Source organism: Gadus morhua, chromosome 15, assembly GCF_902167405.1.
Source record: "Gadus morhua chromosome 15, gadMor3.0, whole genome shotgun sequence".
NCBI classification, from domain to species: Eukaryota; Metazoa; Chordata; class Actinopteri; order Gadiformes; family Gadidae; genus Gadus; species Gadus morhua.
The window spans coordinates 15,739,702-15,762,538 of NC_044062.1; the positions used below are offsets into that span (position 1 = coordinate 15,739,702).

Consider the following 22,837-nt stretch of genomic DNA (forward strand, 5'->3'; position numbering starts at 1 on the left):
AGAGAGGGATGCGTAAGGTTCTCCAAGTAAAAGCAGGGGGAGGTGACGTTGAGAACAGACAAATGAATCATTATCTGCCGCTGTTTTGACCACATCCAGGTTCGTTGTCATTCGTTTTTTAAAACGAATGACGTGGGACATTTCATTTAAAGGTCCCATAGCATGCTACTTTATGGATGCTTTATATTAGTGGGCCCCTTACACAGAATTTGAACTACAAGCACTACAAGCCATTCACACATTGATCTTTCCCCAAACGTGCCGTTTCGCTGTCTGTAGCTTTAATGCAAATGAGGAGGAGAGAGGCGGGTCAAGGAGGAGGGTGGGGATGTGGCCCTGAGCAGCTTGCGGCCACGTTTCCATGCGCTCTGTTTACAGTGGAAGTATCGCAATGGTGAGGCGCACACAGCCTTTGGCCGTGTTCTGTAAATATTCGGGAGTCCTGGAGCTCTATATCTATATAATATCATATAATACATAGATATCTATATCATATCATACATTGATATGATATAGAAAACAGAGACTGGTTCTTCCACGTCCACATCAATCTGAAGTAGACTGAAAACAAAAACATTGAATGGTTATTGATTAGTTATTAAGCAGTGGTGAATAGTCATAGGTGGTTACCTTCTGGCAATACTGTTTGCTCTAGGGAAGAATCTGTAGTTATTATATAGTTGTACAGTTGATATATCTGTTATATTATTATCATATTTGTTGAAACTGGCTTATGCTTCAAACAACATAAGCCGTCTCCAGTTCAGCATTTCTGTCATTTTTAAGGGGGTGGGATAGTCTAGAAATTGTTATGGTTAGGTTAAACCCAAGTAGTTACAAACTCAATTTCATTGAGCAACATACCTATGACGCCTTGCTGATTGCTCGTTACATGTATCTGAACATTTCAGAATGAACATATGCTCAATGACTAAACATATTGATTCAAATGATACTTTAGTATGTGTTCCTTTTTATGTGAATGACTTTCACGCAGAAAGTTTCAGAATGTTCCTGTTGTGTTACCAATTGTCTGTTACCAAGCCATATATTCATAAGCTCTGCCATCCAGGGTGGCCTACATCATTAATCACACTTGGTTGATGCATTGGTACAGTAATATTTGTACCGAAACAAAGCAGAGAATATCCAATGCATAACCAATAAACCCTATTCCTTTCACCCCTGCTATATGCGTGACAACTGTTTCAATGGTAACATTCTGAATTTATGCTTGCTGATGTCTATGGGAGATAACAAAAATGGAATACATGGAAAAAAATTAAATAGAGAGCCCACATGTCTCCTTCCAAGTATAGCAACGGCTTCTAATCCTTCTAAAATACATATTTTTCTCATTCTCTCACTGAACCTGTGTGTGTGTGTGTGGGCAGGCCCGCCGACAGGGGGGGACAAACGGGTACGTTGTCCCGGGCCCTGGACTGGCCCTGGAATGGGGGGGGGCCCATAACTGGACCCCCATGAAGTTGGGATTAATTATTGTATGTATACTTCAAAATGTGTTGATTTAGAGAAGAAAAGTGCTTTATTTGCATTCAATTAATGACTCCTAGATTGTTTGCCTTCATTGCCCTTGAAAAAACGGCCAATAACCCCCTATCACCCCTATGCCAAAATGGTTTGGTCTTTGGAGAAGAAAAAAGACGACATCATTCCATTAGTGGTCAGTGCGCGAGTTGATTCAACATGCACAAGTCAGGAGCCCTGAAAAAAAAAGAAAGGCGAAAAAGAGAGGAAGAAGCCGAAAGCCTGAGGGGATCTCTTTATAAATATTTATAAATATTTCAGAAAAGACTCAGGTGATGCTGCAGCCGGTACCAGTAAAGGCAGCTGTGCAGCACAGCCAGGTAAGACACGGCCAACTTTTTCCAGCCCCGTCGTCAAGTAACACAGGCACAGGCGGCGTGTCAAACATATTAGCGCAGCACCACATGAGCAAGTCACACGGAGATCAATATCAGACAGACAGGGGGCATTGAATAATTTGATAACCACAACGGCTTTATTAAACTGTATTTCATACGCCTATATCTAATTGAATCTTAGAATATGCACATTACCCCGCAAATAGGCCCATGTCCAAATCAAATGTTTCAGGCAGGCACGCGCTGCGCACTCCAATCAGGCTGAATTGATTTGAGAATCATTCCCAGTAAGCTGAATTACAGCCAGTGTAACGCGGCTCATGGTTAAAAATAAGCCAGTGGCATGGCAACATGTGAAATTGCCATTTAGATAGAGTTGGATGTAACGAATGGGTTATAAACGTGACGTTTTGGGGTAGCCTGTAACTTAGTTTCTGATTGCCGTTAACTTGAAACTCGCCAGATGAATGGGCTCCGCCTTGTTCCCCAAACATTCTCTGGAAGTTCAGCGGACATAAACGCGGGTCTGGCGATAAATAAAAGTACCCTTGACATGATTCCCCTTGGTCAAGTGAAAAATGGTCGATGAAATGTGCAGTTAATGAGCTCTAAGTGAATACAATAGCGTGAGTTTTATTGTGATATGATTCTGAAAGCCATAACTTCACTCAGTCCATATCCATAGCCTATCCAATTAAAGTTGTAAATAATCCTTTTGGTTTATCCGTAATAAATGGGCTTGTCATCCCGACGTCATGTGTTTGGGAGCTGCACAAGGGAATTCTGTGGTTGTGTTTCGGCGTTTGACAATTTTGGGAACAAAAAAAAAAACTTAGATTTTTAAACTTTTGTAGTCTTTGGGATGGAGTTAGCCAAGTTGATCAGTCTATTCTTTTCTGTGTTAAATCGTCAAATTAAGGGGTTTTCAATTTGTTCTTTTTTAAATGGTTCATTTTGACCCCTGTTAATTTAGATATAGCCCTTTTTATCGAAATATGTTCACCTTTATAGGAGAGGCTAGAGAGGATGAGAGAGAAGAACAGGCTACCAAACAGGATGAGAGAGAGGAAGAACAGGCTACCAAAGAGGATGAGAGAGAGGAAGAACAGGCTACCAAAGAGGATGAGAGAGAGGAAGAACAGGCTACCAGTGAGATAGAGGAAGAACAGGCTACCAGTGAGAGAGAAGGGGAGGAGAGTGAAGAGAGAGAGAGAGAAAGACACAGTGATTCAGGAGGAGTGGGGGGGGGGGGGGCAATTCTCTCAATGTTGCCCATTGAGAGAATTTTGTCCCGGGCCCAGCCAAACCTGTCAGCGGCCCTGTGTGTGGGGGTGGGTGTGTGTGTGCGCGTGTGTGTGTTGCCTAGGGGCCCAGGTGTGCAAGGGGCCCTGAATTGGCCTGACTATTTTCATTTTTTCTGAAAAGGAATTCACCTCTATTGGCCCATAACAAGAATCCTTAAGAAAGTAAACAGCTGATTCTTCAATAGCAGTGCTTTTTAAATTAAGGCTATCTCAATGCTTTTATACATGGCACTAAATTATTATCAGTAATGGGGCCTCAAACAAGTAGTAGGGGGCAATGACCAACATTTGTGCTCTAGTTGATCTACAAGAATGACACATTCCAACTAATGTTTCAATAATAGTATCACAAAAGTTGATAAAAGACCAACTGATAGGCTGGGTAGTCTTTCCTGGCTACCCAGTGTGAGTTTATGTACATGTTTTGGGTATAAAACGTAGATCGAATTAGAAACAGCTTATGGACTTGTGTCAACCAATTTCGTATCGGCGTGTTGTACACTTTTTGTATTAAAGTGATCGTTTTATTTTTGTCATTTGAACTTGAGCTCATAAAGGCTTTTTCTAAAGTATGTAATCAAAACAATCTGGTTGTCCGCGACAACACCACAACACCCAGCGGAACCTCCAGTGGACCATTATGACATCACAATGCCCACTCCCCTATATAAGTCACCGCTCCTCAGTCCAGTGCTCAGTGCTGATCAGAGAGTCGAGCGTAAGCATTACCTTGTAATCACTGAGCAAGCACAGCAGCGTTTTACCCAGGTAGCGTTTGTTCTACTATTGAGCAAGCAAACGATGGGGAGGAGACGTGTGAGGAACCGGAAGAGGCAACCGAAACCTGAGGACCTCATCCAACAGGAGAGCCTCCACCAGGAGAGCCTCCACCAGGGGTCCCTCCGACAGGAGGGTCTCCACCAGGAGTCCCTCCAACAGGAGGGTCTCCATCAGGAGGGTCTCCAACAGGAGGGTCTCCACCAGGAGAGCCTCCATCAGGAGGGTCTCCATCAGGAGGGTCTCCAACAGGAGGGTCTCCACCAGGAGAGCCTCCATCAGGAGGGTCTCCAACAGGAGAGCCTCCATCAGGAGGGTCTCCAACAGGAGAGCCTCCACCAAGAGGGTCTCCGCCAGGGGTCCCTCCAACAGGAGGGTCTCCAACAGGGGTCCCTCCACCAGGAGGGTCTCCAACAGGAGAGCCTCCAACAGGAGTCCCTCCACCAGGAGAGCCTCCACCAAGAGAGTCTCCCCCAAGAGACTCTCCACCAGGAGAGACTCAAACATATGGTAATCATCGTTTACCTAAGCAGACACTTGGTCACAGACAGCGGTGAGGGACTCCAACCGGAGGGTCTCCAACCAGAGGGTTTCCTCCAGGATGGACTCCTCCAACGGGAGGGACTCTACCAGGGGGGTCTCCAACCGGAGGGACCACAACCAGAGGGAATCCAGGCGGAGGGACTCCAAGAGGAGGGACTTCATCAGGAGGATCTCAACCAGGAGGGACCCCACCAGGAGGGTCTCCAACCAGAGGGCCTCCAACCAGAGAGTCTCCATCAGGAGGGTCTCCAACCAGAGGGTCTCCAACCAGAGGGCCTCCAACCAGAGGGTCTCCAACCAGAGGGCCTCCAACCAGAGGGCCTCCAACCAGAGGGCCTCCAACCAGAGGGACTCCTGCCAGAGGGACTCCTACAACGAGAGGGACTCTACCAGGGGGGTCTCCAACCACTGGGACCACAACCAGAGGGACCACAACAGGAGGGACCCCAACAGGAGAGTCTCCACCAGGAGGACCTCCAACAGGAGGGACCCCAACAGGAGGGACTCCACCAGGAGGGCGAGCTGAGGAGGGAGAGGACACCAGTACGATCCGCACACACAAACTTTAAGTGTGCAGATGCACTTTTTTCAAAGGCGTGCGCACCCACACATACACACACACGATTGACCACATTTACTATCAGTACTATCAGCTAAAAAAAATATATAAATATGTTCATGTAAATTTTCTTAAACGTTATCCATGGATAAAACATCCAAATGACTGATTTAGACTTCAGCATATCTTTGCAGTTTTCATAAGAATGTACACAAAACAATCCGGTAACCGTGGCTACACCATGTTACGTCTCTGGCCAGCGGAACTTCTATGACATCACGAGGCCCCGCTCCTCTATATAAGTCACCGCTTCTCAGTCCCTTGTGCTTATTGTATTAACTTAATGTCACACATAATATCTCAATCATGCACCTGAACTCACACACTCACACACATACCCACAGGTATGCACATGTGGGTTGATGCAGGTGCATCCCTAATCAACAGTGTGGTATCCTGTTTTAACATACGCTGTGTGTTGTGTCCTAGATGGTGAGGACACCGGGGGTCTTGGAGGCTGAGGAGGACGCGTTAGAGCTGGAGATGCCAACTGACAATGGCAACCACCACGTTGTCGTCTGTCAACGTCCCATTGACGCCGTGGTCTTGATCCTCAACCAGGATCAACCGCCAGCCACCGCCCTGCCAGGTGTAGTAGCGATCGAGGAGAAACCTTTTGTTGTTATGGGCTGTACAGAACCTGTGGCTCCCCCTAACAACACTGAGATCTCGGTCATACCCGACGAAGAAGGGGAGGAACCTGTACAGGAGCCCAAAAGAAAGAGCCTCGGGTGGAGATTCTTCAATTGGCTCTGTGTGGTGAAGGAGAAGGAGCCAAACAATAAGAGGAACGCCGGGACCTACCTGAAGGAGGACACGGAGGAACACCTCATCTCCAGCAGTGAGTCCTTTTGAATAACCTTGGCTAATTGTGCAATCCAAAACTTTTCATGACGCCACTAAGGATGTTGTGGTGTGTGGCACATGCTCTTGCATTCTTTTAAATCTTCTTACATGTCCATTTTGTTCTGCAGAAGCTGATAAACGCCGGGAGCAGAAGGAGGCTCAGAGGCTGAAGGAGGAGCAGCGCTACGAGCAGTGGGCTGCTGAACGGGGCCTCAGCGATGCAGGAGAGGGGCCAGCAGACGGGCCTAAGAAAAGGATGACCAGATTGCAGAAGGTGTCTTTGGGGTGAGTTACTGTTTATTTCTTAATATGAGAAGATATGAGGCTTCAGCGTCAACAGAAACCTGATTTCTTTCAACCTTGTTTTGTTTGCATTTCCAGATTGGTCGCCCTGTGCCAATAAGCCGATCCCCTCCATCCGGCCACCCCCGGTGCGGGTCACCTGTACATATATACATAGAAGCATAATAAAACTCAAAGAATACAAAAGAATACAAAAGAACACAAGACAATACAAGACCACTTTTGGTCCGAAGTCTGTGCTGCAATTTCGAGCTTAAAAAAAGACTCGAAGACAGCATAGCTCTATGGACCAATCTCCCATGGCCATGGGATCCCCATCATCTCAGGGCGTTTTTCACAGGACAACAGGCCAAGAAAAGAGCATCTCAAAATGGAAGCATCAACTGTATGTTTCCACTGCCTGTCATACTGTGTATTACACTTTTGTATTTGACTGTACTATTTATATTCGATGACAACAACATCCAATAAAAAATTCTTTGAGAAAGCTGGTCATATTGTGTTTGTTTTTAGATGTATACAAATATCTAATACTTAAGGGCAGACCCACTCTCTTGACACTTGTGCGAGCGTGCACAAACATACATACAACAGCAGGAAGGAATATGCTTTTTGGCCCAACTCCAGATACCTCCTTCCAGACAGACAGACAGACACACAGACACACAAGCCCCTGTCTCCATTTGTTTGTTTATTGTTATTATTATTATTTGTTTATTTATTGTTTATTTATGTCCACCCTCTCCTTCAAGCCACACTTAAACACCGTCAGAAAAACATCATTCTTCCAACTCCGCAACATTGTACGCCTTCGACCCACTCTTTCATCCTCAGCTGCTGAAACACTAATCCACGCCTTCATCACTTACAGACTCGACTATAGCATTCTGTATGGCCTCCCCTCCACTGTTCTTCAAAAATTGCAATATGTACTAAACTCTGCTGCCTGACTGCTTACTAACTCCCCCTCAAGAGAACACATTACTCCCATCCTCCTTCAACTTCATTGGCTTCCAATAAAACAACGCATTAATTTCAAGATCCTCCTCACCACCTACAAAGCGCTAAACAGCTTTGGATCCTTGTACATAACAGATCTCCTCCATCGCCACTCCCCCACTCATCGCCTACACTCCGCTGACGCCAACGTTCTCACCCCCATCACCAAGACCAAGTACCGCACCCTGGGGAACAGAGCCTTCGCCATCACCGCCCCTACCCTTTGGAACTCCCTCCCTCTGGCCATCCGAAACTCTGATACACTGTTCATTCAAAAGTCCACCTAAAACCTATCTCTTCAGGACCACCTACAACATTTGACAAATCATCCTCCGCCATCTTCCACCCTCTCCCGCTCTCTTAATGTGTTGCCTATTGTTGTGGTGTTGTTTATATTTTCCCTTTGTTTGAGTGTCTGTACTTTTTGTATGTATTCCTTTCTTATTTGTAAACAGTTTTGAGTAATTAGAAAAGCGCTAATAAAACGGATAAATTATTATTAATATTATTATATTATCTTTTTTCACTCATTCAAAATGCTAATGGTTTATCTTGCTGTGGTGAGATAGCTTCAATTAGCAACATTAATACAGCCTCAGTGATCCCATGAAGACAGGGCCCCTGAGTGAAACAGAAACTGCTGGCCGTTTTCTCAAAACAGTGCATCATCCATCAGAAGACAAAGAGATCCATTATCATCATAATAATCATAATACAACAAAAACATAAATTTGTAACTTGTGGCTTTGACAGACAAAAAAAAAAAGCAAAAATAAGGAAACAACAGAACAAACAGGACAAACAGTAAACATTATTAAGTGGCCCTGTACCAGTACTTATATAGAAGTATTTAAACACAATGTAAAAAATAAGTAAAACAAAGAGAGAAGTGGCCCAGTGATCAAGGACTAATACATACTGTATGCACACACACACACACGCACGCACGCACGCACGCACGCACGCACGCACGCACGCACGCACGCACGCACGCACGCACACACACACACACACACACACACACACACACACACACACACACACACACACACACACACACACACACACACACACACACACACACACACACACACACACACACACACACACACACACACACAAACACACACACAAACAAACTAACCCACACAGTAGTCTATCACAGTGTTTTGTGGATGAGACACATTAATCTTGTTAGCATATGCACACATCTCCCACTTTATTTGTGCTCTAATCTCTAAATACAAGAATACATCCACTTTGCACAAATTAAACGTAACCCCTAATTAGCATTCCACAGTGCAAACATTACTCCTGGAGGCAATAATTGCCAAATAGACCCTCTGCAGTAAGCACACTAATTAGGCGCAGATTTAAACCCCTAGCATGTGTGCAAGCTAGCGTTAGGACTAGACCTGCACATTGGGGCCTTGACCTGAATTTGTAGTAAGCTTAACATGAGGTGAGTGTAAACCTGCGCTGCAAACCGTATGAATGTCTGAATGTTAAACCCGAATGGCTCCAGTAATTTGGTGCCATGCTTGAAAGCTTTTCACTTTGAATTCAATCCAAGAGTTGGAAAGACTGGTGCTTTTCCGGGGGTCATCCCTTTGTTTCCCAGGTCCATGTTCCCCGGGTGCAAAGGGTTAGGGTCAGGTTTAGGGTTATGGTTACGGTTAGGGTTAAGGGTTAAGGTTGTATGTTCCCCGGTCACATACAAAGCGAGGACCATAGGACCCGGGGAACATAGGACCCGGGGAACATAGGTACGCACCCCTTTTCTGTTCGGACCATGTGCTCTGTGGAGCCGGCAGTTAACCACCGCTATGAAACGATATGAAAGCAAAAAATCACAGAACTATCTACTTAACAGATGAAGGCAGGGCCTCTGCAATCATTATTTGGTTAGAAATTATGCTGCAAGAGTTCCCAATCGTTTGTTTTCTCGACCCTCGGGTAAGGGGGTTGATTTCGTTGGGCGACCGTGTGGGGTACGGCTCCACGCAAAACGTTAATGATCCTTCCGCAGGTTCACCTACGGAAGGATCATGAATATTGTTTGAATATTGATCAATACTAAATTAATTTAACATATTTTGTCTTCCATATAGGCTAATGCAACAGTATGCTACCCTATCCCAGTATAGCACCTCTTCTGTGTGAGTCATTAGCATTGGTGACACTCTGTGAAGGATGTTGAGGTGATTCATGTGTTGCGGTGTCAGTTACAATGTTACCTTTGCTCTCCTACAAGTGTCCCCATGCTCCGGGCAAGGATCTGGATTAGAACGAATATTAGATGTGTGTTATTAGGAACAGCATTATAAAATATATTTCAAATTTTAAAGAAAAAGATTGTGCGGCTACATAGGCAAGGCAAGGCAAGGCAACTTTATTGATGTAGCACTTTTCATACACAAAGCAGACTCAAAGTGCTTCACATATAAACATTGTCATACAATAAAATAAAATAACAGATAAGTAAAAGAAAACATGCAAAGAAATGGGTAAAATAGAAAGTTAAAAAGGCATTTTAGTATTAAAATAGAAAATAAAGGCACATATAAGAATTTATATTTGAAAAATGCATACTAATAATAGCCAGAAATAACATGTATGCTTGTCTATAATCCAGGCTTGCTCTTTTCATATTATTTTAAAGGGGAAAGGGTTTGAATGTGTTGATCAGAAACATTTCAGTATCACCAATATCTGGTTTTGTTGTGGCCTGTAAATGACTCATTGTTTGAAGTACACTTATGACTGATGATAACCAATACGACCAATACGTTGTGCTGTATTTCTGCATAACACACAAAATATAATACGGAAGTGTCAGACGTACACATTTGGTACCAAAGTTGAACCTTTCTGCTTGCCGTCGTTTGCTTCCCGTTGCTAAGTAACGCTAACCATGACAAACTTGAGGTCTATTTAATAGCTATCTGAATGTGCCCGATGTCTAAACGTGTTTGAGGATATATTTAAAGACCATTCAACATTGTGCGGGTAGTAAATATTTCGCTGCGTCAAGAAAAGTAGCTAACCCTACCTGAATAAGAGTCGTTCAAATACATGTAGAAACACCTAAAGCAAGAACGAACTATTATCAAACTGTCCACGGCACAGGACATGGACCTGGATATTAGAAAATATCTGAACAGGGCGAGGGAACAAAAAGGTATGTCAATATCATGTCAATTTAACGTTTTATAGTGTAGTTTATAACACGTTAATACTGGTTTAAAAGCTGTTTCTGAAAGCATGAGCAGACGTAGACGGCATTGTTATGTGTAGATGTTGAGGCTGTGCGGCTAGCATACCAGCTGATCACGGACGCGCTCCCCGATGGCGGAGGCGCGCGCCGGCCCTGCTGCGCCGCGGAGCTGCTCGTGCTGTGTGCAGAGGAGGCTCTACAGGTGAGCTGGCGGACTCACGGAGATAACCGTGTAAACCGTATTATCACCTTTGGTTTTATCATGGCGGTGAATCAGCCGAACAACTTGGTGAACTGAACTTCATGGTTAGACCATAAACCTGAACTGTATACCAATGATTAGAGAAAGAGAGTGATGGCTTTCAAGAGATAACAACCTCGATTTGGTAGGTTGTTATCCCTTGAATGAGCCTCCATATAACAAGTAACACATTCACTGAATCACATGGAGAACCACAATTAGACTACTAGATAATTAATCAATTGATCCCAGCGACAAATCATTATCTGTCGCTGTGCAAGTTTTGTGCAAGTTTTGCCGTTTCGCAAATCTGCCCCTGACATCACTAGTGGGCGTGTCCACCTAGATCTGTGCTGGATAGATCAGTCTACCAGCCTACCCAGTGGACTGAAGTAAACCTTGCTCATCTATGCAGCACATATCTAGTCGGACACTGACCGAACGGCCTCTGTATGAGACAATTTTAGATTTTAGACTGCTCTTGCCACAATTCGGGCCAATTAGGGCATCTTTTCGGTTTGGAGAATCCCTCTTGCTTTTCCATCACAGGTGTGTGAATGCAACACTTAACCCTATTGAGGAACATATTGACTTTATTTTTTTTCTGCCCTCTCTCTCTCTTTACGACTCTCAAATCGTGCTAACATCAGCTTTTAACGATATAATTATGATCACTATTATCATTTACTGACACAATTTCTTCGACATGATATAGTTTTGAAGCACATTGAAAGAGTTATTTCCTTGTTGATTAAAAGCATAGAGAGATGGAACCACGGCAAAGTACACAAAAAAAGATACAGACACACAACATTTGTATAATGTGTTTTGCCTCATGGCAAGCTAGGACTACAAAGAATTGAAGGTGGAGAGTTGAAATATAGATTTTGTCACATGTGCTATGGCTTTTCAGTTGGGTTGCATGGAGATAAGTGTGGCGTGTCTAAAGTCGTACTTTGAAGGGAACCCGGCGACTAATCAGTTCCTTTGTCGAGCCTACCTCTGCAAGGGCCAGCTGAGGTCTCCAGCAACCAGTGGGAACGCGGTAAAGACAGCAAATTGGTCTAAAGAGCCCACAAAACTTTCAAGTGTGTGTGTGTGTGTGTGTGTGTGTGTGTGTGTGTGTGTGTGTGTGTGTGTGTGTGTGTGTGTGTGTGTGTGTGTGTGTGTGTGTGTGTGTGTGTGTGTGTGTGTGTGTGCACATGAGCGAAAGAGTATGTACTCAGTCCATCACAACAAACAAATACACCAAAAAACGTCTGCAGAGATATATCTATTTCACACCTGTTATCTATAACTTTCAGTTATAGATAGACTAACCCAGCTTCATAAACCACCACTAGCTATTTGACATTTGCCAATAATGAATGCGTAACGGCATCCTCGTCCACCATCATTAGCTGTAGGCATAATACACTTGATCACTCATGAAATAGTAGCCTGGATGATTTACATGTTGGCCTTCATCATCATCCCAACTGTCTCCTTTAACATTTCTTTACTTTCAGGACGACTTTCAAAGTGCGCTGCTGTATTTTCAGAAGGCCATTGAGATATCAAAGAACAATCCGAGGTATGAAATCAGTCTGAAGTTTGCCCCCGCGATCCCATCCACTTTCAGTTTGCTTTTCTTTTAATGCCGTGGAACGGGAATCATTTAAGATTATGTATATCCTCATTAATATTGTCTGGCAGTAGGCACAATCGTACCAATGCCAGCCTGTAACCAGCCAAATATGAAAGTGAAATATTAAGGCTGAGGAAGCGCTGCATGGCACTCACTAGGAGCTTATGCCGGGTTGCATCCCAAGAATACTCATGATCTTCTTCTAAAAATGTGGTGCATGGCAATGACACTGGTTGAGGCGTAATTCCTATTGGATCGGCCCACTCACCCCTCGAATTCCCCTGTGTTCCCCCCACACTGAATACGCCCCCTGAGTGTTAGACTGCATAAAGGAGTCTCATTGGGGTGAAAAGGGTATGGCATGTAGATGATAAACAAAGGATCGGAAGGGTTGTCACTTTCTCTTCGGCGGCTTACACTCTTAAGAAGACGCGTCTGGAGACTTGGCTCTCCCTGTGTCGCTTATGATCTCATAAGCGCTCCATCAAGGAGCACAAATCAATGGTCCCAGTAAACACCAAAGACTTAGCCCATCCAATGGCGCCAAGCTCAGACAAATACACAGTCTCTGGTTCATAAAAGCAGCACTGTGCTGTAATACCCCCCCCCCCCCCCCCCCCCCCCCCTGATTTCTAAACACTTTTTCTCGCACAGAAATGCATCCTATTCCACTGTGATGCACTATTAATACGTTCTCATTAAATGCACACTCATTAGCAAGTCATAGGTTTCCGTGGATCCATTTTTTGGCGTGAATTCCCTCCCCACTCAACAGAGGGCCTTAATTGAGATGTAGTACGAGACGGAAGATATACAAACATGCCGTGTGAATTATTCATGTCTCTTTTCGTCCTCTTTCGGCTCTTGCTGTTGGGGCCCCCTGGTGGCCCCTCATTGTCTTTAATTAATCCTCTGACTAATTGTTTTTGTGACCAGATACCACTTCCTGGTGTTCAACACTTCGCTGCGCTTCCTCCAGGCCATGCGTCCGCTGCTGCGGCCGGGTCTGCGGGGCCGCCTGGCGCCCTCGCTGGCGCTGTTGGTCTCGGCGTTGGAAGAGGTGGCAGAGCCTGACTACAGCTGGAGGGCCGAGCTCATGATGCAAGCACATGCATGCACGCACGCACGCATGGACAAGCACATGCACAGCACACGCACACACACACACACACACACACACACACACACACACACACACACACACACACACACACACACACACACACACACACACACACCGACTCTATCTCTATCCAGCTGTCATCCCCGTCTCTAACCTTAAGCCAAAAGATTTAAGGGGATGACTGCATTTGAAACTGTCCCCCTCCACACCAACGAAATACAGTGCCTCAAAAACCAACACAGCACCCATCCCAACCCCGTGGCCTCAATGCTCTTTCACCCTACCATGTCCTCTCCCTCCAACCACCCATAATGTAATTCTTCCTCAAGCATTGACATTTACATATGACCTCATGCCGCTGGGTCTCTGTCCACAGACATCTGGTGGAGTGCCTTGTGGATGCCGGGAGGAGGGAGGATGCCTGCAGATATTCCACTGTTACATCAGAATTTGTCGCGTCACACGCCCCTCATCTGTATCCAGAAGTCCTCACCCTCATGGTATCATAAAGCCTTGAACCATTTGACTGTAGTGAGTGACATTGGCGGTGTGCTAATGCTTTTCTGCTCTCCATAGGCTCGGTACCAGCTGCTGGGGGACAGTAGCCCAGATATGACCACACACGCTCCCAGTGGGGCAGTTCTTCATAAAATACTCAAGCTTAAAAAGTAAGTTATTTTTAATGCGCGTTTAAAAAACAAAACAATATCTATTTAAACTAATTTCAGATGCATTTCTATTGCTTAAAAAAAGATGAAAGATGCTTTAAAATGTTTGAAGGACTGTGAGAACCTCTTACGTAGACCTCTTCCACCCAGCACTCCAAAACAAGCCGTACTTCAATCAATATCTTGTTTCCCAAAGCAGTCTTCGGGCGGGGGGGGGAGAAGAGCTTGATCAGCTTTCGTTAATGTTTGCTCTTTCAGCAAGTGCTTCAACTCTTTTTGAGTGTTTTAAAATACAGTTTTGAACAGTTAGACAAATAAAGTTGGCTTTCATTCCAAACGCAACGGGGTCATGGCTGATGATTGGTAGCGATTATTTTATATTTTTCAAGAGCATTTTCTCCAATACCATCACAGTTAATTTTACCAAGTGCATTGGTATTTTCATGCTGATACTGAACCTGTTTGATCCGGCTTAATCTCAGACTCTCCACCCTGAGTCATGGTAGGTCCTCGATTACAGAGAGTAGTAGTACCAACACACAGCTATACACATTACCATACTGCTCGTGTGTAAGGCTCCTTTCATCACTCCCTGCTTCTCTTGATCCTAAATCTTATATTATTGTATCCCCACTGTAGTTTGGGGGACACCCTTCTGAAATCCACTAGCTTGACCCAGATCACTGGGTCAACGACCTACTGGCGCCTTGCCCAGCAACAAGCTGGGGGTCAGGAAGTCATTCCGTCCCGGGCGGGTTAGCCGGTCGGGGGCATTAGCTTGCAGTCTTGGCAGATGGTCGGATGACCCACAATGCGATCATGTACACGATGTGTCACAGCTAATTATGGCGTAGTAGCTCTGCTATAGGCCGCAGCAGCAAAGGCAGGGTGATTCACCCGGAGCCCCCAGCTGTGTTGTCCTTATATTTATAAATTGTACCAACCCGGGTCCGTCCAATGTTTGCTTTGTGTGTGAGTGCGCACAGAGCAAGGGCGGGCAATAGGATTGTTAGGATGGATGGGTGGATGAAGGGAGGAATGGAGAGTGGATCTATTCACGGTTCCTGATCTTCTCTAACTCGCTTTCATTTTCACACACACACACACACACACACACACACACACACACACACACACACACACACACACACACACACACACACACACACTCTTTTACTTCTTCGTTGTCATCAGCAGGGTGGAGGGAGGAGAGAGAGAGTCGTGTCTTCTCAGCGAGGAGGATGTTGTGGAGCTCAAAGAGGTTTTCAGTCTGCTGGCTGAACACGCAGCAGGACCCCATGCCGTGATGTCGGGGGAGACTCCAACTAACACAAGCCAGACCTCTGCAGCCATCCCCCCTGCTGAAAGGTGGGTGCCACCCCCACCCCCCGCTGCCCAGCAATCCCTGATCCATAAAAAGCAAAGGCACCATTCTATGTTGCTTCTAAAACCTCTAATTAAATGAAACCCCCATTGAGATCACCAAGATTTTATGCATATTCTGTGCCAGAGCACATACCCAATATCATGGAGACCATCCTGGTGGATGTGGGCGGGAGTAATTACCTTGACAGACAATCTGCTTCAGACAATTAGCATAACAAAACAAGTGACTCCATAAACGTGTGCTGTGGCGGAAACTTATTTTCCGTGAGAAACTCCGCTAGTGCATGCTCTTGTTCAACAGAGACTATTTCTGCAATAACCGCACTGTTTAGTGGATGTGTTTAACCTGCTTATGGTAGCATTGTCCCTCGTTGCTTCGGGGGGCATCAATACTGTTTTGCCAGCGGCGGCCTTCAATGTACAACAACAACAACTACGCAGTCCTTGAACAAGAAATGGGTACGGCCGGCATGAGGTTCAGACTGATCCGTGTTGTGACACAGGATGTGATGTCATGTGATAAGGATGGACTCCACGCTAATGCCAGCTTCAGAATTATATTCCAGAGAATATTACCATGAATAATTTCTGATAATTGCCCCTAGGTCAACGATTTCATCCATAGTAAACACATATGAGTCGCACAAAAACACTTTTAAATGAGTCTTTCTGTATGCACTGCAGGCTCTGAGAGACTTGAGGATCCCATAGTCTATGTTGCATGACCCGTGCATGAATAATTTCTGTGGGCCTAATTTGTATTCATGTTTACACGTCATGCATTTTAATAACGTTGTTGCCAACAAACTGGAGATACAGGGGTAGATAATGTAATAGGGTTATACTGAAGCGTAATCCAGGGTCAGATGTAGGTGAAATAATAATGTCTTCTGTGTTTGTAATGATTTAAAGTATGCATCTGTGTTTTTATGTTTTAATTAATATTTTCAGTGATAATGCTTGGATGTAAGAAACATGTCAGACATGCCGGACAATAAAGCATTATCCTATTGTATCCTGACGGTGAATACTATAAATACTCTGCCGGAATCTCAGACAGTTTGAATCTGTGCTCTGCAGAGTTGTGTTGCTAATGGAGCTGGCTGTGCTTGGCCTGCAGTGGAAGCAACAGGAGGTGGTCGCCAGCTGCTTAAAGGAGCTGAGATCAGCCAAAGAAACAGTGAGATATCCAGGAATAAAATATGCTCACCTGCACCGCGCGTCTCCGTACGCCGATTGGCATGGCCCCGCGCGATAAGGAATTACATGCATCGGATCTGAAGAGCTTGTGCTCAGTGGGGCACATGCTGGGAAACTGCCAGGCGCATATTTGTTGAAGATAATGCATTAGCCGAATTAATTAAGGGATTCGTCTATGAATTAAGGGATTCGTCTATGATATGCCCCCAGTGATGAGCTCCTATAGAATTTCACAGCTATACTTAAGATAAAAAGCATCCATGACTTACCTGAAAACCATTCTAAACTCTTTTGGTAATGAATCATCAATGCCCGTGTGTTACCTTGATGCACGTACCATGACCCATGGCAGAGATCATGTCTGTGCTTCTCCACGCTAGATGGCCAGCCAACATGTCATGCTGGAGTGCTTCCAGTGTGAACTCAACGTTCTGAGGAAGCAAGAGAAGATGAGCGTCTATTCCAAAGCCGGCATCGAGGTGCTTTATCACACACCACCAGCATCTCATCCATGACCCCCATTATGTTACACTGTCCCTGTCTCTAACCACACCCCACCCCAATCTACGTTCAGCTTCCTGTCACGGTTTTTCTGTGGGATAGCTTATCTGGTTCCCCCCGGTCTTTGTCCTGACAGGCGCGGCTGAAGGAGATAGGGAAGCTGGATCGGTTGCTGAGGCGCGTGGCGGCGGCGGGCGAGGCAGACCCCCGAGCGGTGCAGGCGGTGTGTGCCACCCAGTGGAGCGTCTGCCTGCCCCTGCTGCAGCGCAACCTCAGGAAACGCGTCCGGGCGGAGCTGCAGAGGGTGGCCCAGGCCCTGGAGGACATCAACAGGTGCCCCGAATGCCTCGCAGGGTTTTTAGTTTGTGGTGTGAAAAAGCAGGAGCAGGACGTTTGTTTAAAAAGAGAAAGTATGGAGAATTTAAAGGTGACATCTTATACCACCAGGTGTGATTGTGTTTAGCCTCTAGATACCGTTTTGAAAATAGGCCTCTTCTGATATCACGAGTGGGCGTGTCCACCTAGATGTATGACGGATAGACGAGCAACGTTTGATACACTTCGATTGGTAGGCTGGTAGACTGATCTATTCAGCACACATATAGGTGGACCTGCCCCCCGTGATATAAGAAGAGGCTGATTTTCAAAAGGGCTTGTAACGGCTAATCACAGTGACACCTGGTGTTATTATACGTCACCTTTGATGCACAACAGTATGCATAATTTTAGGTCAGGAAGGTTAATGGGGAAACAGATGACTAGCCACTTAAATAAGCGGTAGCGGGTACATGCGATCGCTGCGTCACCGTGACAGCAAATAGCAGCTCTTTGCCGGTGTCTCCACACTTGTCATTTTAACTGCTCTGCTAATGAGGAGATTGGTATCAGCTGGCCCAAGAAGCTCTGCGTGTGTAATTGGACCAGCTGTGCATGATTAGGGTCTGGCACTCTGGCACCACTGGCACTCCTGTGTAGACCCTATTAGGATCTCACTGATCTGCCTGACTGATATCAGTACAGAACTGAAAGTATTTGTCGGTTGTGTTGAATGCTGTCCCTTACAAATGACACGTCTTCATCCTCTCCTTTTCAAAATGTTGGTCAGTTCAAGTGACAAAACTGCTTTGCGACGGTTATTATTAAATATCTCAGTCTTAGTTTTGTTCATTGTTATTCAGTTGAACATTGAACATTTCAACATTTCAACATTTCCAAAGTGGACCCCCCAATTTGAGGGTTCATTGTTTTTTGTGGCCGTCGCATCAAAAGCTTTGTGTGTGTGTGTGTGTGTGTGTGTGTGGTGTGGGGGGGGATCAAAAATAACATAAACTTGTTGCCCACAGAGGAGGCTTTTGTCAGACTTTGTCTTAAAATTGCCATTGAAATCTTTTTATAACAAGCAGTCTTGATCATCACAGCAACAGCAGGCAATCTGCAGCCAGATGTTAATCTCGGACTCGATAGTCCATCATTTAACAGAAATTACGATCATCACACCAAAGATCCCTAGAGTTGTTCTAAATGGTTGCTTCTAAAACTCATTACAGCTTTTTGGATGAAATAATTCCTCACTGTATTTATTATTTATCTTCCAGCGATTGGCCTGATTTAAGTTTTTTCAATGTTGATGTGCTTGAGGGTGTTCTCAAGCCTCCACTCACTTCTTCTAAAAAGCACCTGTAGCAATTACCTGAATTCTCATTAACTTGAACACATTAGCCTCAACCGACACGAGAAAAGGAAATGAGCAACATTCCCTCAATTCTTCAACCCACTTTCCTGTCTTTCTTCATTTTCCTGTCCTTAGAAGAGCCCATAAAATATATTTAAACAAAAAAGGAAAGACAGTGAATTAAATTCTTCCATTAAGGAAAAACCATGGAAACGCTCTGTTCACTACAGAGTTTGCCACATGTATTTCAAACTCTGAAATCTCCAGTTATTTTGCCACTTGGGTAAAGTTTGTTTGACCAACATACAAATGCAATGTTTTCTACATTTTACCTGTTGAATCCCAACTACTTACAACATGGAATACAATTCAATTGTATTGATTTACAATTTGGTAAACTGCCTATTGCTCACTATGATTGCCTGGGAACAGTTATCTTTAACGGTGTTGAGTGTTGGTCATATAACTCGGGCTACTACTCAACGTCATCACTGTTCCATCTTAACTGAGCGTTTTTCAGACAACCAGAGACCCAGACCAGGGGGTGGGGGGTGGATATCGCTGTGTAGGCACCCCCCTTGTAACCCGATGAACCATATTACCTGCCTCCCTGCCCCAGCATGCTGCTGGAGACCCGCTGTGAGGTCCACCAGGAGCTAGCCCTCCTGGAGGAGGAGGAGGGCCGTCTGGAGGCCTCCCTGGGGCACCTGGAGAGAGCCGTGCTGCTGGCCGATGGACCGCGCAGAGAGCGCTTGTTGACCACGGTCCACCGGCTGCGCCTCAGAGCCACCCTGTACAGCGCCCCAAGCAGGCCGGAGGACAGGGCCGCCATGCTGCTCCAACAGGTTCCTTTGTCCACTTTTATTCTTTCCAATGATTAACAAAGATGACTTTCTTGCTTTGGTACTTTTCCCGTGTGTGGTACCTGGATGTTGGATCCATGGCTCTACCCCACGCCAAACCAGCTGGGCTGGGTTGCACCAACTGGGCGTAAGCCTGGTCTTAACTACGCCTGGTCGTAACTTGGTGTTCCAAGTCCGACCTAACCGTTACGCCGGTTGCACCAACTGGGCTTAGCGTTCTTTTCACTAAGACCAGGCGTCAATCCTACGCCTGGTCAGGGGCCAGTGTAGAGTTGAAATTCAAGGTTGTTTCCAAAGCAATTACATCCAATCCAATGCAGCGCTACCACCATCCTTGCAACTGCTCATTGTGCTTCGCTTCTATGCAAGCGGGGCATTTCAAAACACAGCCGGCGATATGATCAGTGTTCACAGATCGACCGCCTGTAGGGTTATCCGGAGGGTTTCACTGCCTTCATGGGGAGATGCGGATGCACCCAGAACGGGTCTGCACAGAAATAGCTGCCTGCACCGTTCTTCACAACATCTCCAAGAGAATCCCTCTCCCCAGACACCATCAGCCACCACTGCGGTCAAGCCAGCCGACTCATCAAGATCGGCGGTCAAGCCAGCCGACTCAGTTTTTTGCCGTACCTGTATATACTAGCCATTACGGTAATAGCGTCTCAGAACTAGTTTCAAATAAAAGCATTCGTCGGGTACATACAAAAAGACAGTCAATAAAAGAAAATACTATCAAAGGAAGTGTACGGCCGTTGTGGTATTTACTTTCAAAATAAAAGCCCACCAAACATTCCAATATGAGACATATTAAATATGATTTTGGATACGATTTAAAAGAAAATGCCCTGTTATTCCAGGCTCATTTCACTGCAGGGCGATAGTTCAAGACCCCACAGGGTCACCCAAGAAGTTTCAGGACATTCTGATGCGTAGTTTCAAAATAAAAGCCCACCAAATATGAGACATATTACATATGATTTTGGATTCGATTTAAAAGAAAATGCCCTGTTATTCCAGGCTCATTTCACCGCAAGGTTATAGTTCACGACCCCATGGGGTCAGGCAAGAAGTTTCAGAACATTCTGATGTGGAGTTTCAAAATAAAAGCCGACCAAAGTTTCCAATATGAGACATATTACATGTGATTTTGGATTCAATTTAAAAGAAAATGCCCGGTTATTTCAGGCTCATTTCACGTCAGGGTTATAGTTCAAAACCCCAGGGGGTCACGCAAAAGGTTTCAGAACATTCTGATGTGGAGTTTCAAAATAAAAGCCAACCAAAGTTTCCAATATGAGACATATTGCATATGATTTTGGATTCAATTTAAAAGAAAATGCCCTGTTATTTCAGGCTCATTTCACTTCAGGGTCATAGTTCAAGACCCCATGGGGTCACGCAAGAAGTTTCAGAACATTCTGATGTGGAGTTTCAAAGTAAAAGCCAACCAAAATCTCCAATATGAGACATATTACATATGATTTTGGATTCAATTTAAAAAAAATGCCCTGTTATTTCAGGCTCTTTCAACTTCAGGGTTATAGTTCAAGACCCCATGGGGTCACGCAAGAAGTTTCAGAACATTCTGATGTGGAGTTTCAAAGTAAAAGCCAACCAAAATCTCCAATATGAGACATATTACATATGAATTTGGATTCAATTTAAAAGAAAATGCCCTGTTATTTCAGGCTCATTTCACTTCAGGGTTATAGTTCACGACCCCATGGGGTCACGCAAAAGGTTTCAGAACATTCTGATGTGGAGTTTCAAAATAAAAGCCCACCAAAGTTTCCAATATGAGACATATTACATGTGATTTTGGATTCAATTTAAAAGAAAATGCCCTGTTATTTCAGTCTCATTTCACTTCAGGGTTATAGTTCAAGACCCCATGGGGTAGGGCTGGGCGATTTTTTCGGTTTAATCGATTAATTTGCATTTTTTCTTTCCTACGGTTTGTGAAATGGCTGAACCGAAGAATCGCGATTTAAAAACAGTTCTAGACTCTTCCGATTTGTTTTGCTGAATAGACTCCGTATAGCCTCCTCTCTCACTTTCCAGAACGCGCGCAAAACTCAGCCTACTGCAATCACATTCACCTCGCCCCCGACAGACTTGGGGGAGAGCCGGGTCGATTGAAACACTTTTCAGTTAAACGTCTTTTGCAAAGATGACGTTATGTATACAAATAATTTGTGATCAACAACTCACATGTGTGTTCTCTTAGTTACAAGCAGTGGTGTAGTCTACGTGATACGCAGGTATACGCCGTATACCCACTAGGAACGCACCAGGATTTGCGTATACCCACTTAAAAATGTGCACGGATACGTATCAATCGTCTTGTGACAGATCTTTCACTTCTGTGTTTATTTTTCGGAAATATCGGTTGGGTATAACTGCAATAAAATACTTTAAGCAGGGGAAGTTATCTCCTACATTCACCATTCATAAAATTCCCGCTGCGCGCTCGCGCTCTGCCCTGTCTCTGTTACGAAGCGCGAAGCTGCCCCTGCATCTCTGCACGTTAGTTGGCGGGCCGAGCCCCTCCTTCTCGCGTGTGTGTGCGTGCGTGCGTGCGTGCGTGCGTGTGTGTGTGTGTGTGTCCAGTCCTCCCATATTAATGTGTAAACCACATAATAAGTAGTCAACAGAAGACAATGTTTTAATCCCACTTTATATCTCCTTGTTACTTTTAGATGAGAACCCCTGGCCAGCCTTTCAGACTGGGTGTCAGGCTAGGGAATTTAAAAACAGGCATCCTTGGTTAGAGTGGAGGGAAAAAAAGTTATAGGTAAATGTCAGCCAACATACAGTTGGTATACACAATTGAAATTCATAATGTTAATCACTATGCAAATGAGAGTATAGCTAATTCATGGTCATTTTTAAGGTGCAGTAATTTCACACTTTTACACAATTCAATTACTGTATGGTATGTTAGATAACAACAGTAAGAGCTCAAATTAGAGCAATTGAAAGAGTGAAACATTAGTCTCCTGTCATCTCCTTCTCATGCAGTGGTTAGGCATGGATGTAAACAGTTCATTCAATTATTT

The 22,837-nt window shown here is 44.8% G+C and overlaps 2 protein-coding genes across 2 annotated transcripts in view; both read left to right on the forward strand.

Moving 5' to 3' along the window:
- Positions 1 to 3,991: 3,991 nt before the first annotated feature.
- LOC115560365 (ribosome-binding protein 1) lies at positions 3,992 to 6,534 on the forward strand. Its single transcript, XM_030379766.1, has 5 exons — positions 3,992 to 4,163; positions 4,311 to 5,053; positions 5,559 to 5,970; positions 6,104 to 6,260; positions 6,357 to 6,534. Exons 1-5 carry the CDS (start codon positions 3,992 to 3,994, stop codon positions 6,376 to 6,378), a joined length of 1,506 nt encoding a protein of 501 aa, XP_030235626.1. The 3' UTR covers positions 6,379 to 6,534.
- A 3,655-nt stretch (positions 6,535 to 10,189) lies between these two features.
- cfap46 (cilia and flagella associated protein 46) overlaps positions 10,190 to 22,837 on the forward strand; it is a 68,613-nt gene continuing 55,965 nt past the window's right edge. The window contains exons 1-12 of the mRNA XM_030379767.1: positions 10,190 to 10,458; positions 10,575 to 10,696; positions 11,649 to 11,780; positions 12,244 to 12,308; positions 13,299 to 13,463; positions 13,862 to 13,985; positions 14,062 to 14,153; positions 15,348 to 15,521; positions 16,620 to 16,719; positions 17,120 to 17,218; positions 17,377 to 17,573; positions 19,532 to 19,757. Of these exons, the coding sequence (XP_030235627.1) occupies positions 10,410 to 10,458; positions 10,575 to 10,696; positions 11,649 to 11,780; positions 12,244 to 12,308; positions 13,299 to 13,463; positions 13,862 to 13,985; positions 14,062 to 14,153; positions 15,348 to 15,521; positions 16,620 to 16,719; positions 17,120 to 17,218; positions 17,377 to 17,573; positions 19,532 to 19,757 (1,545 nt within the window). The 5' untranslated portion in view covers positions 10,190 to 10,409. The remainder of the gene's footprint in view (positions 10,459 to 10,574; positions 10,697 to 11,648; positions 11,781 to 12,243; positions 12,309 to 13,298; positions 13,464 to 13,861; positions 13,986 to 14,061; positions 14,154 to 15,347; positions 15,522 to 16,619; positions 16,720 to 17,119; positions 17,219 to 17,376; positions 17,574 to 19,531; positions 19,758 to 22,837) is intronic.

Excerpts from the sequence above, each read along its gene's own strand:
- LOC115560365 (XM_030379766.1), top strand. The coding sequence starts at position 3,992 with ATGGGGAGGAGACGTGTGAGGAACCGGAAGAGGCAACCGAAACCTGAG. Across the intron at positions 5,054-5,558 it reads TGAGGAGGGAGAGGACACCA|ATGGTGAGGACACCGGGGGT; the intron begins GTACGATCCGCA and ends GTTGTGTCCTAG. Across the intron at positions 6,261-6,356 it reads TTGCAGAAGGTGTCTTTGGG|ATTGGTCGCCCTGTGCCAAT; the intron begins GTGAGTTACTGT and ends TTGCATTTCCAG.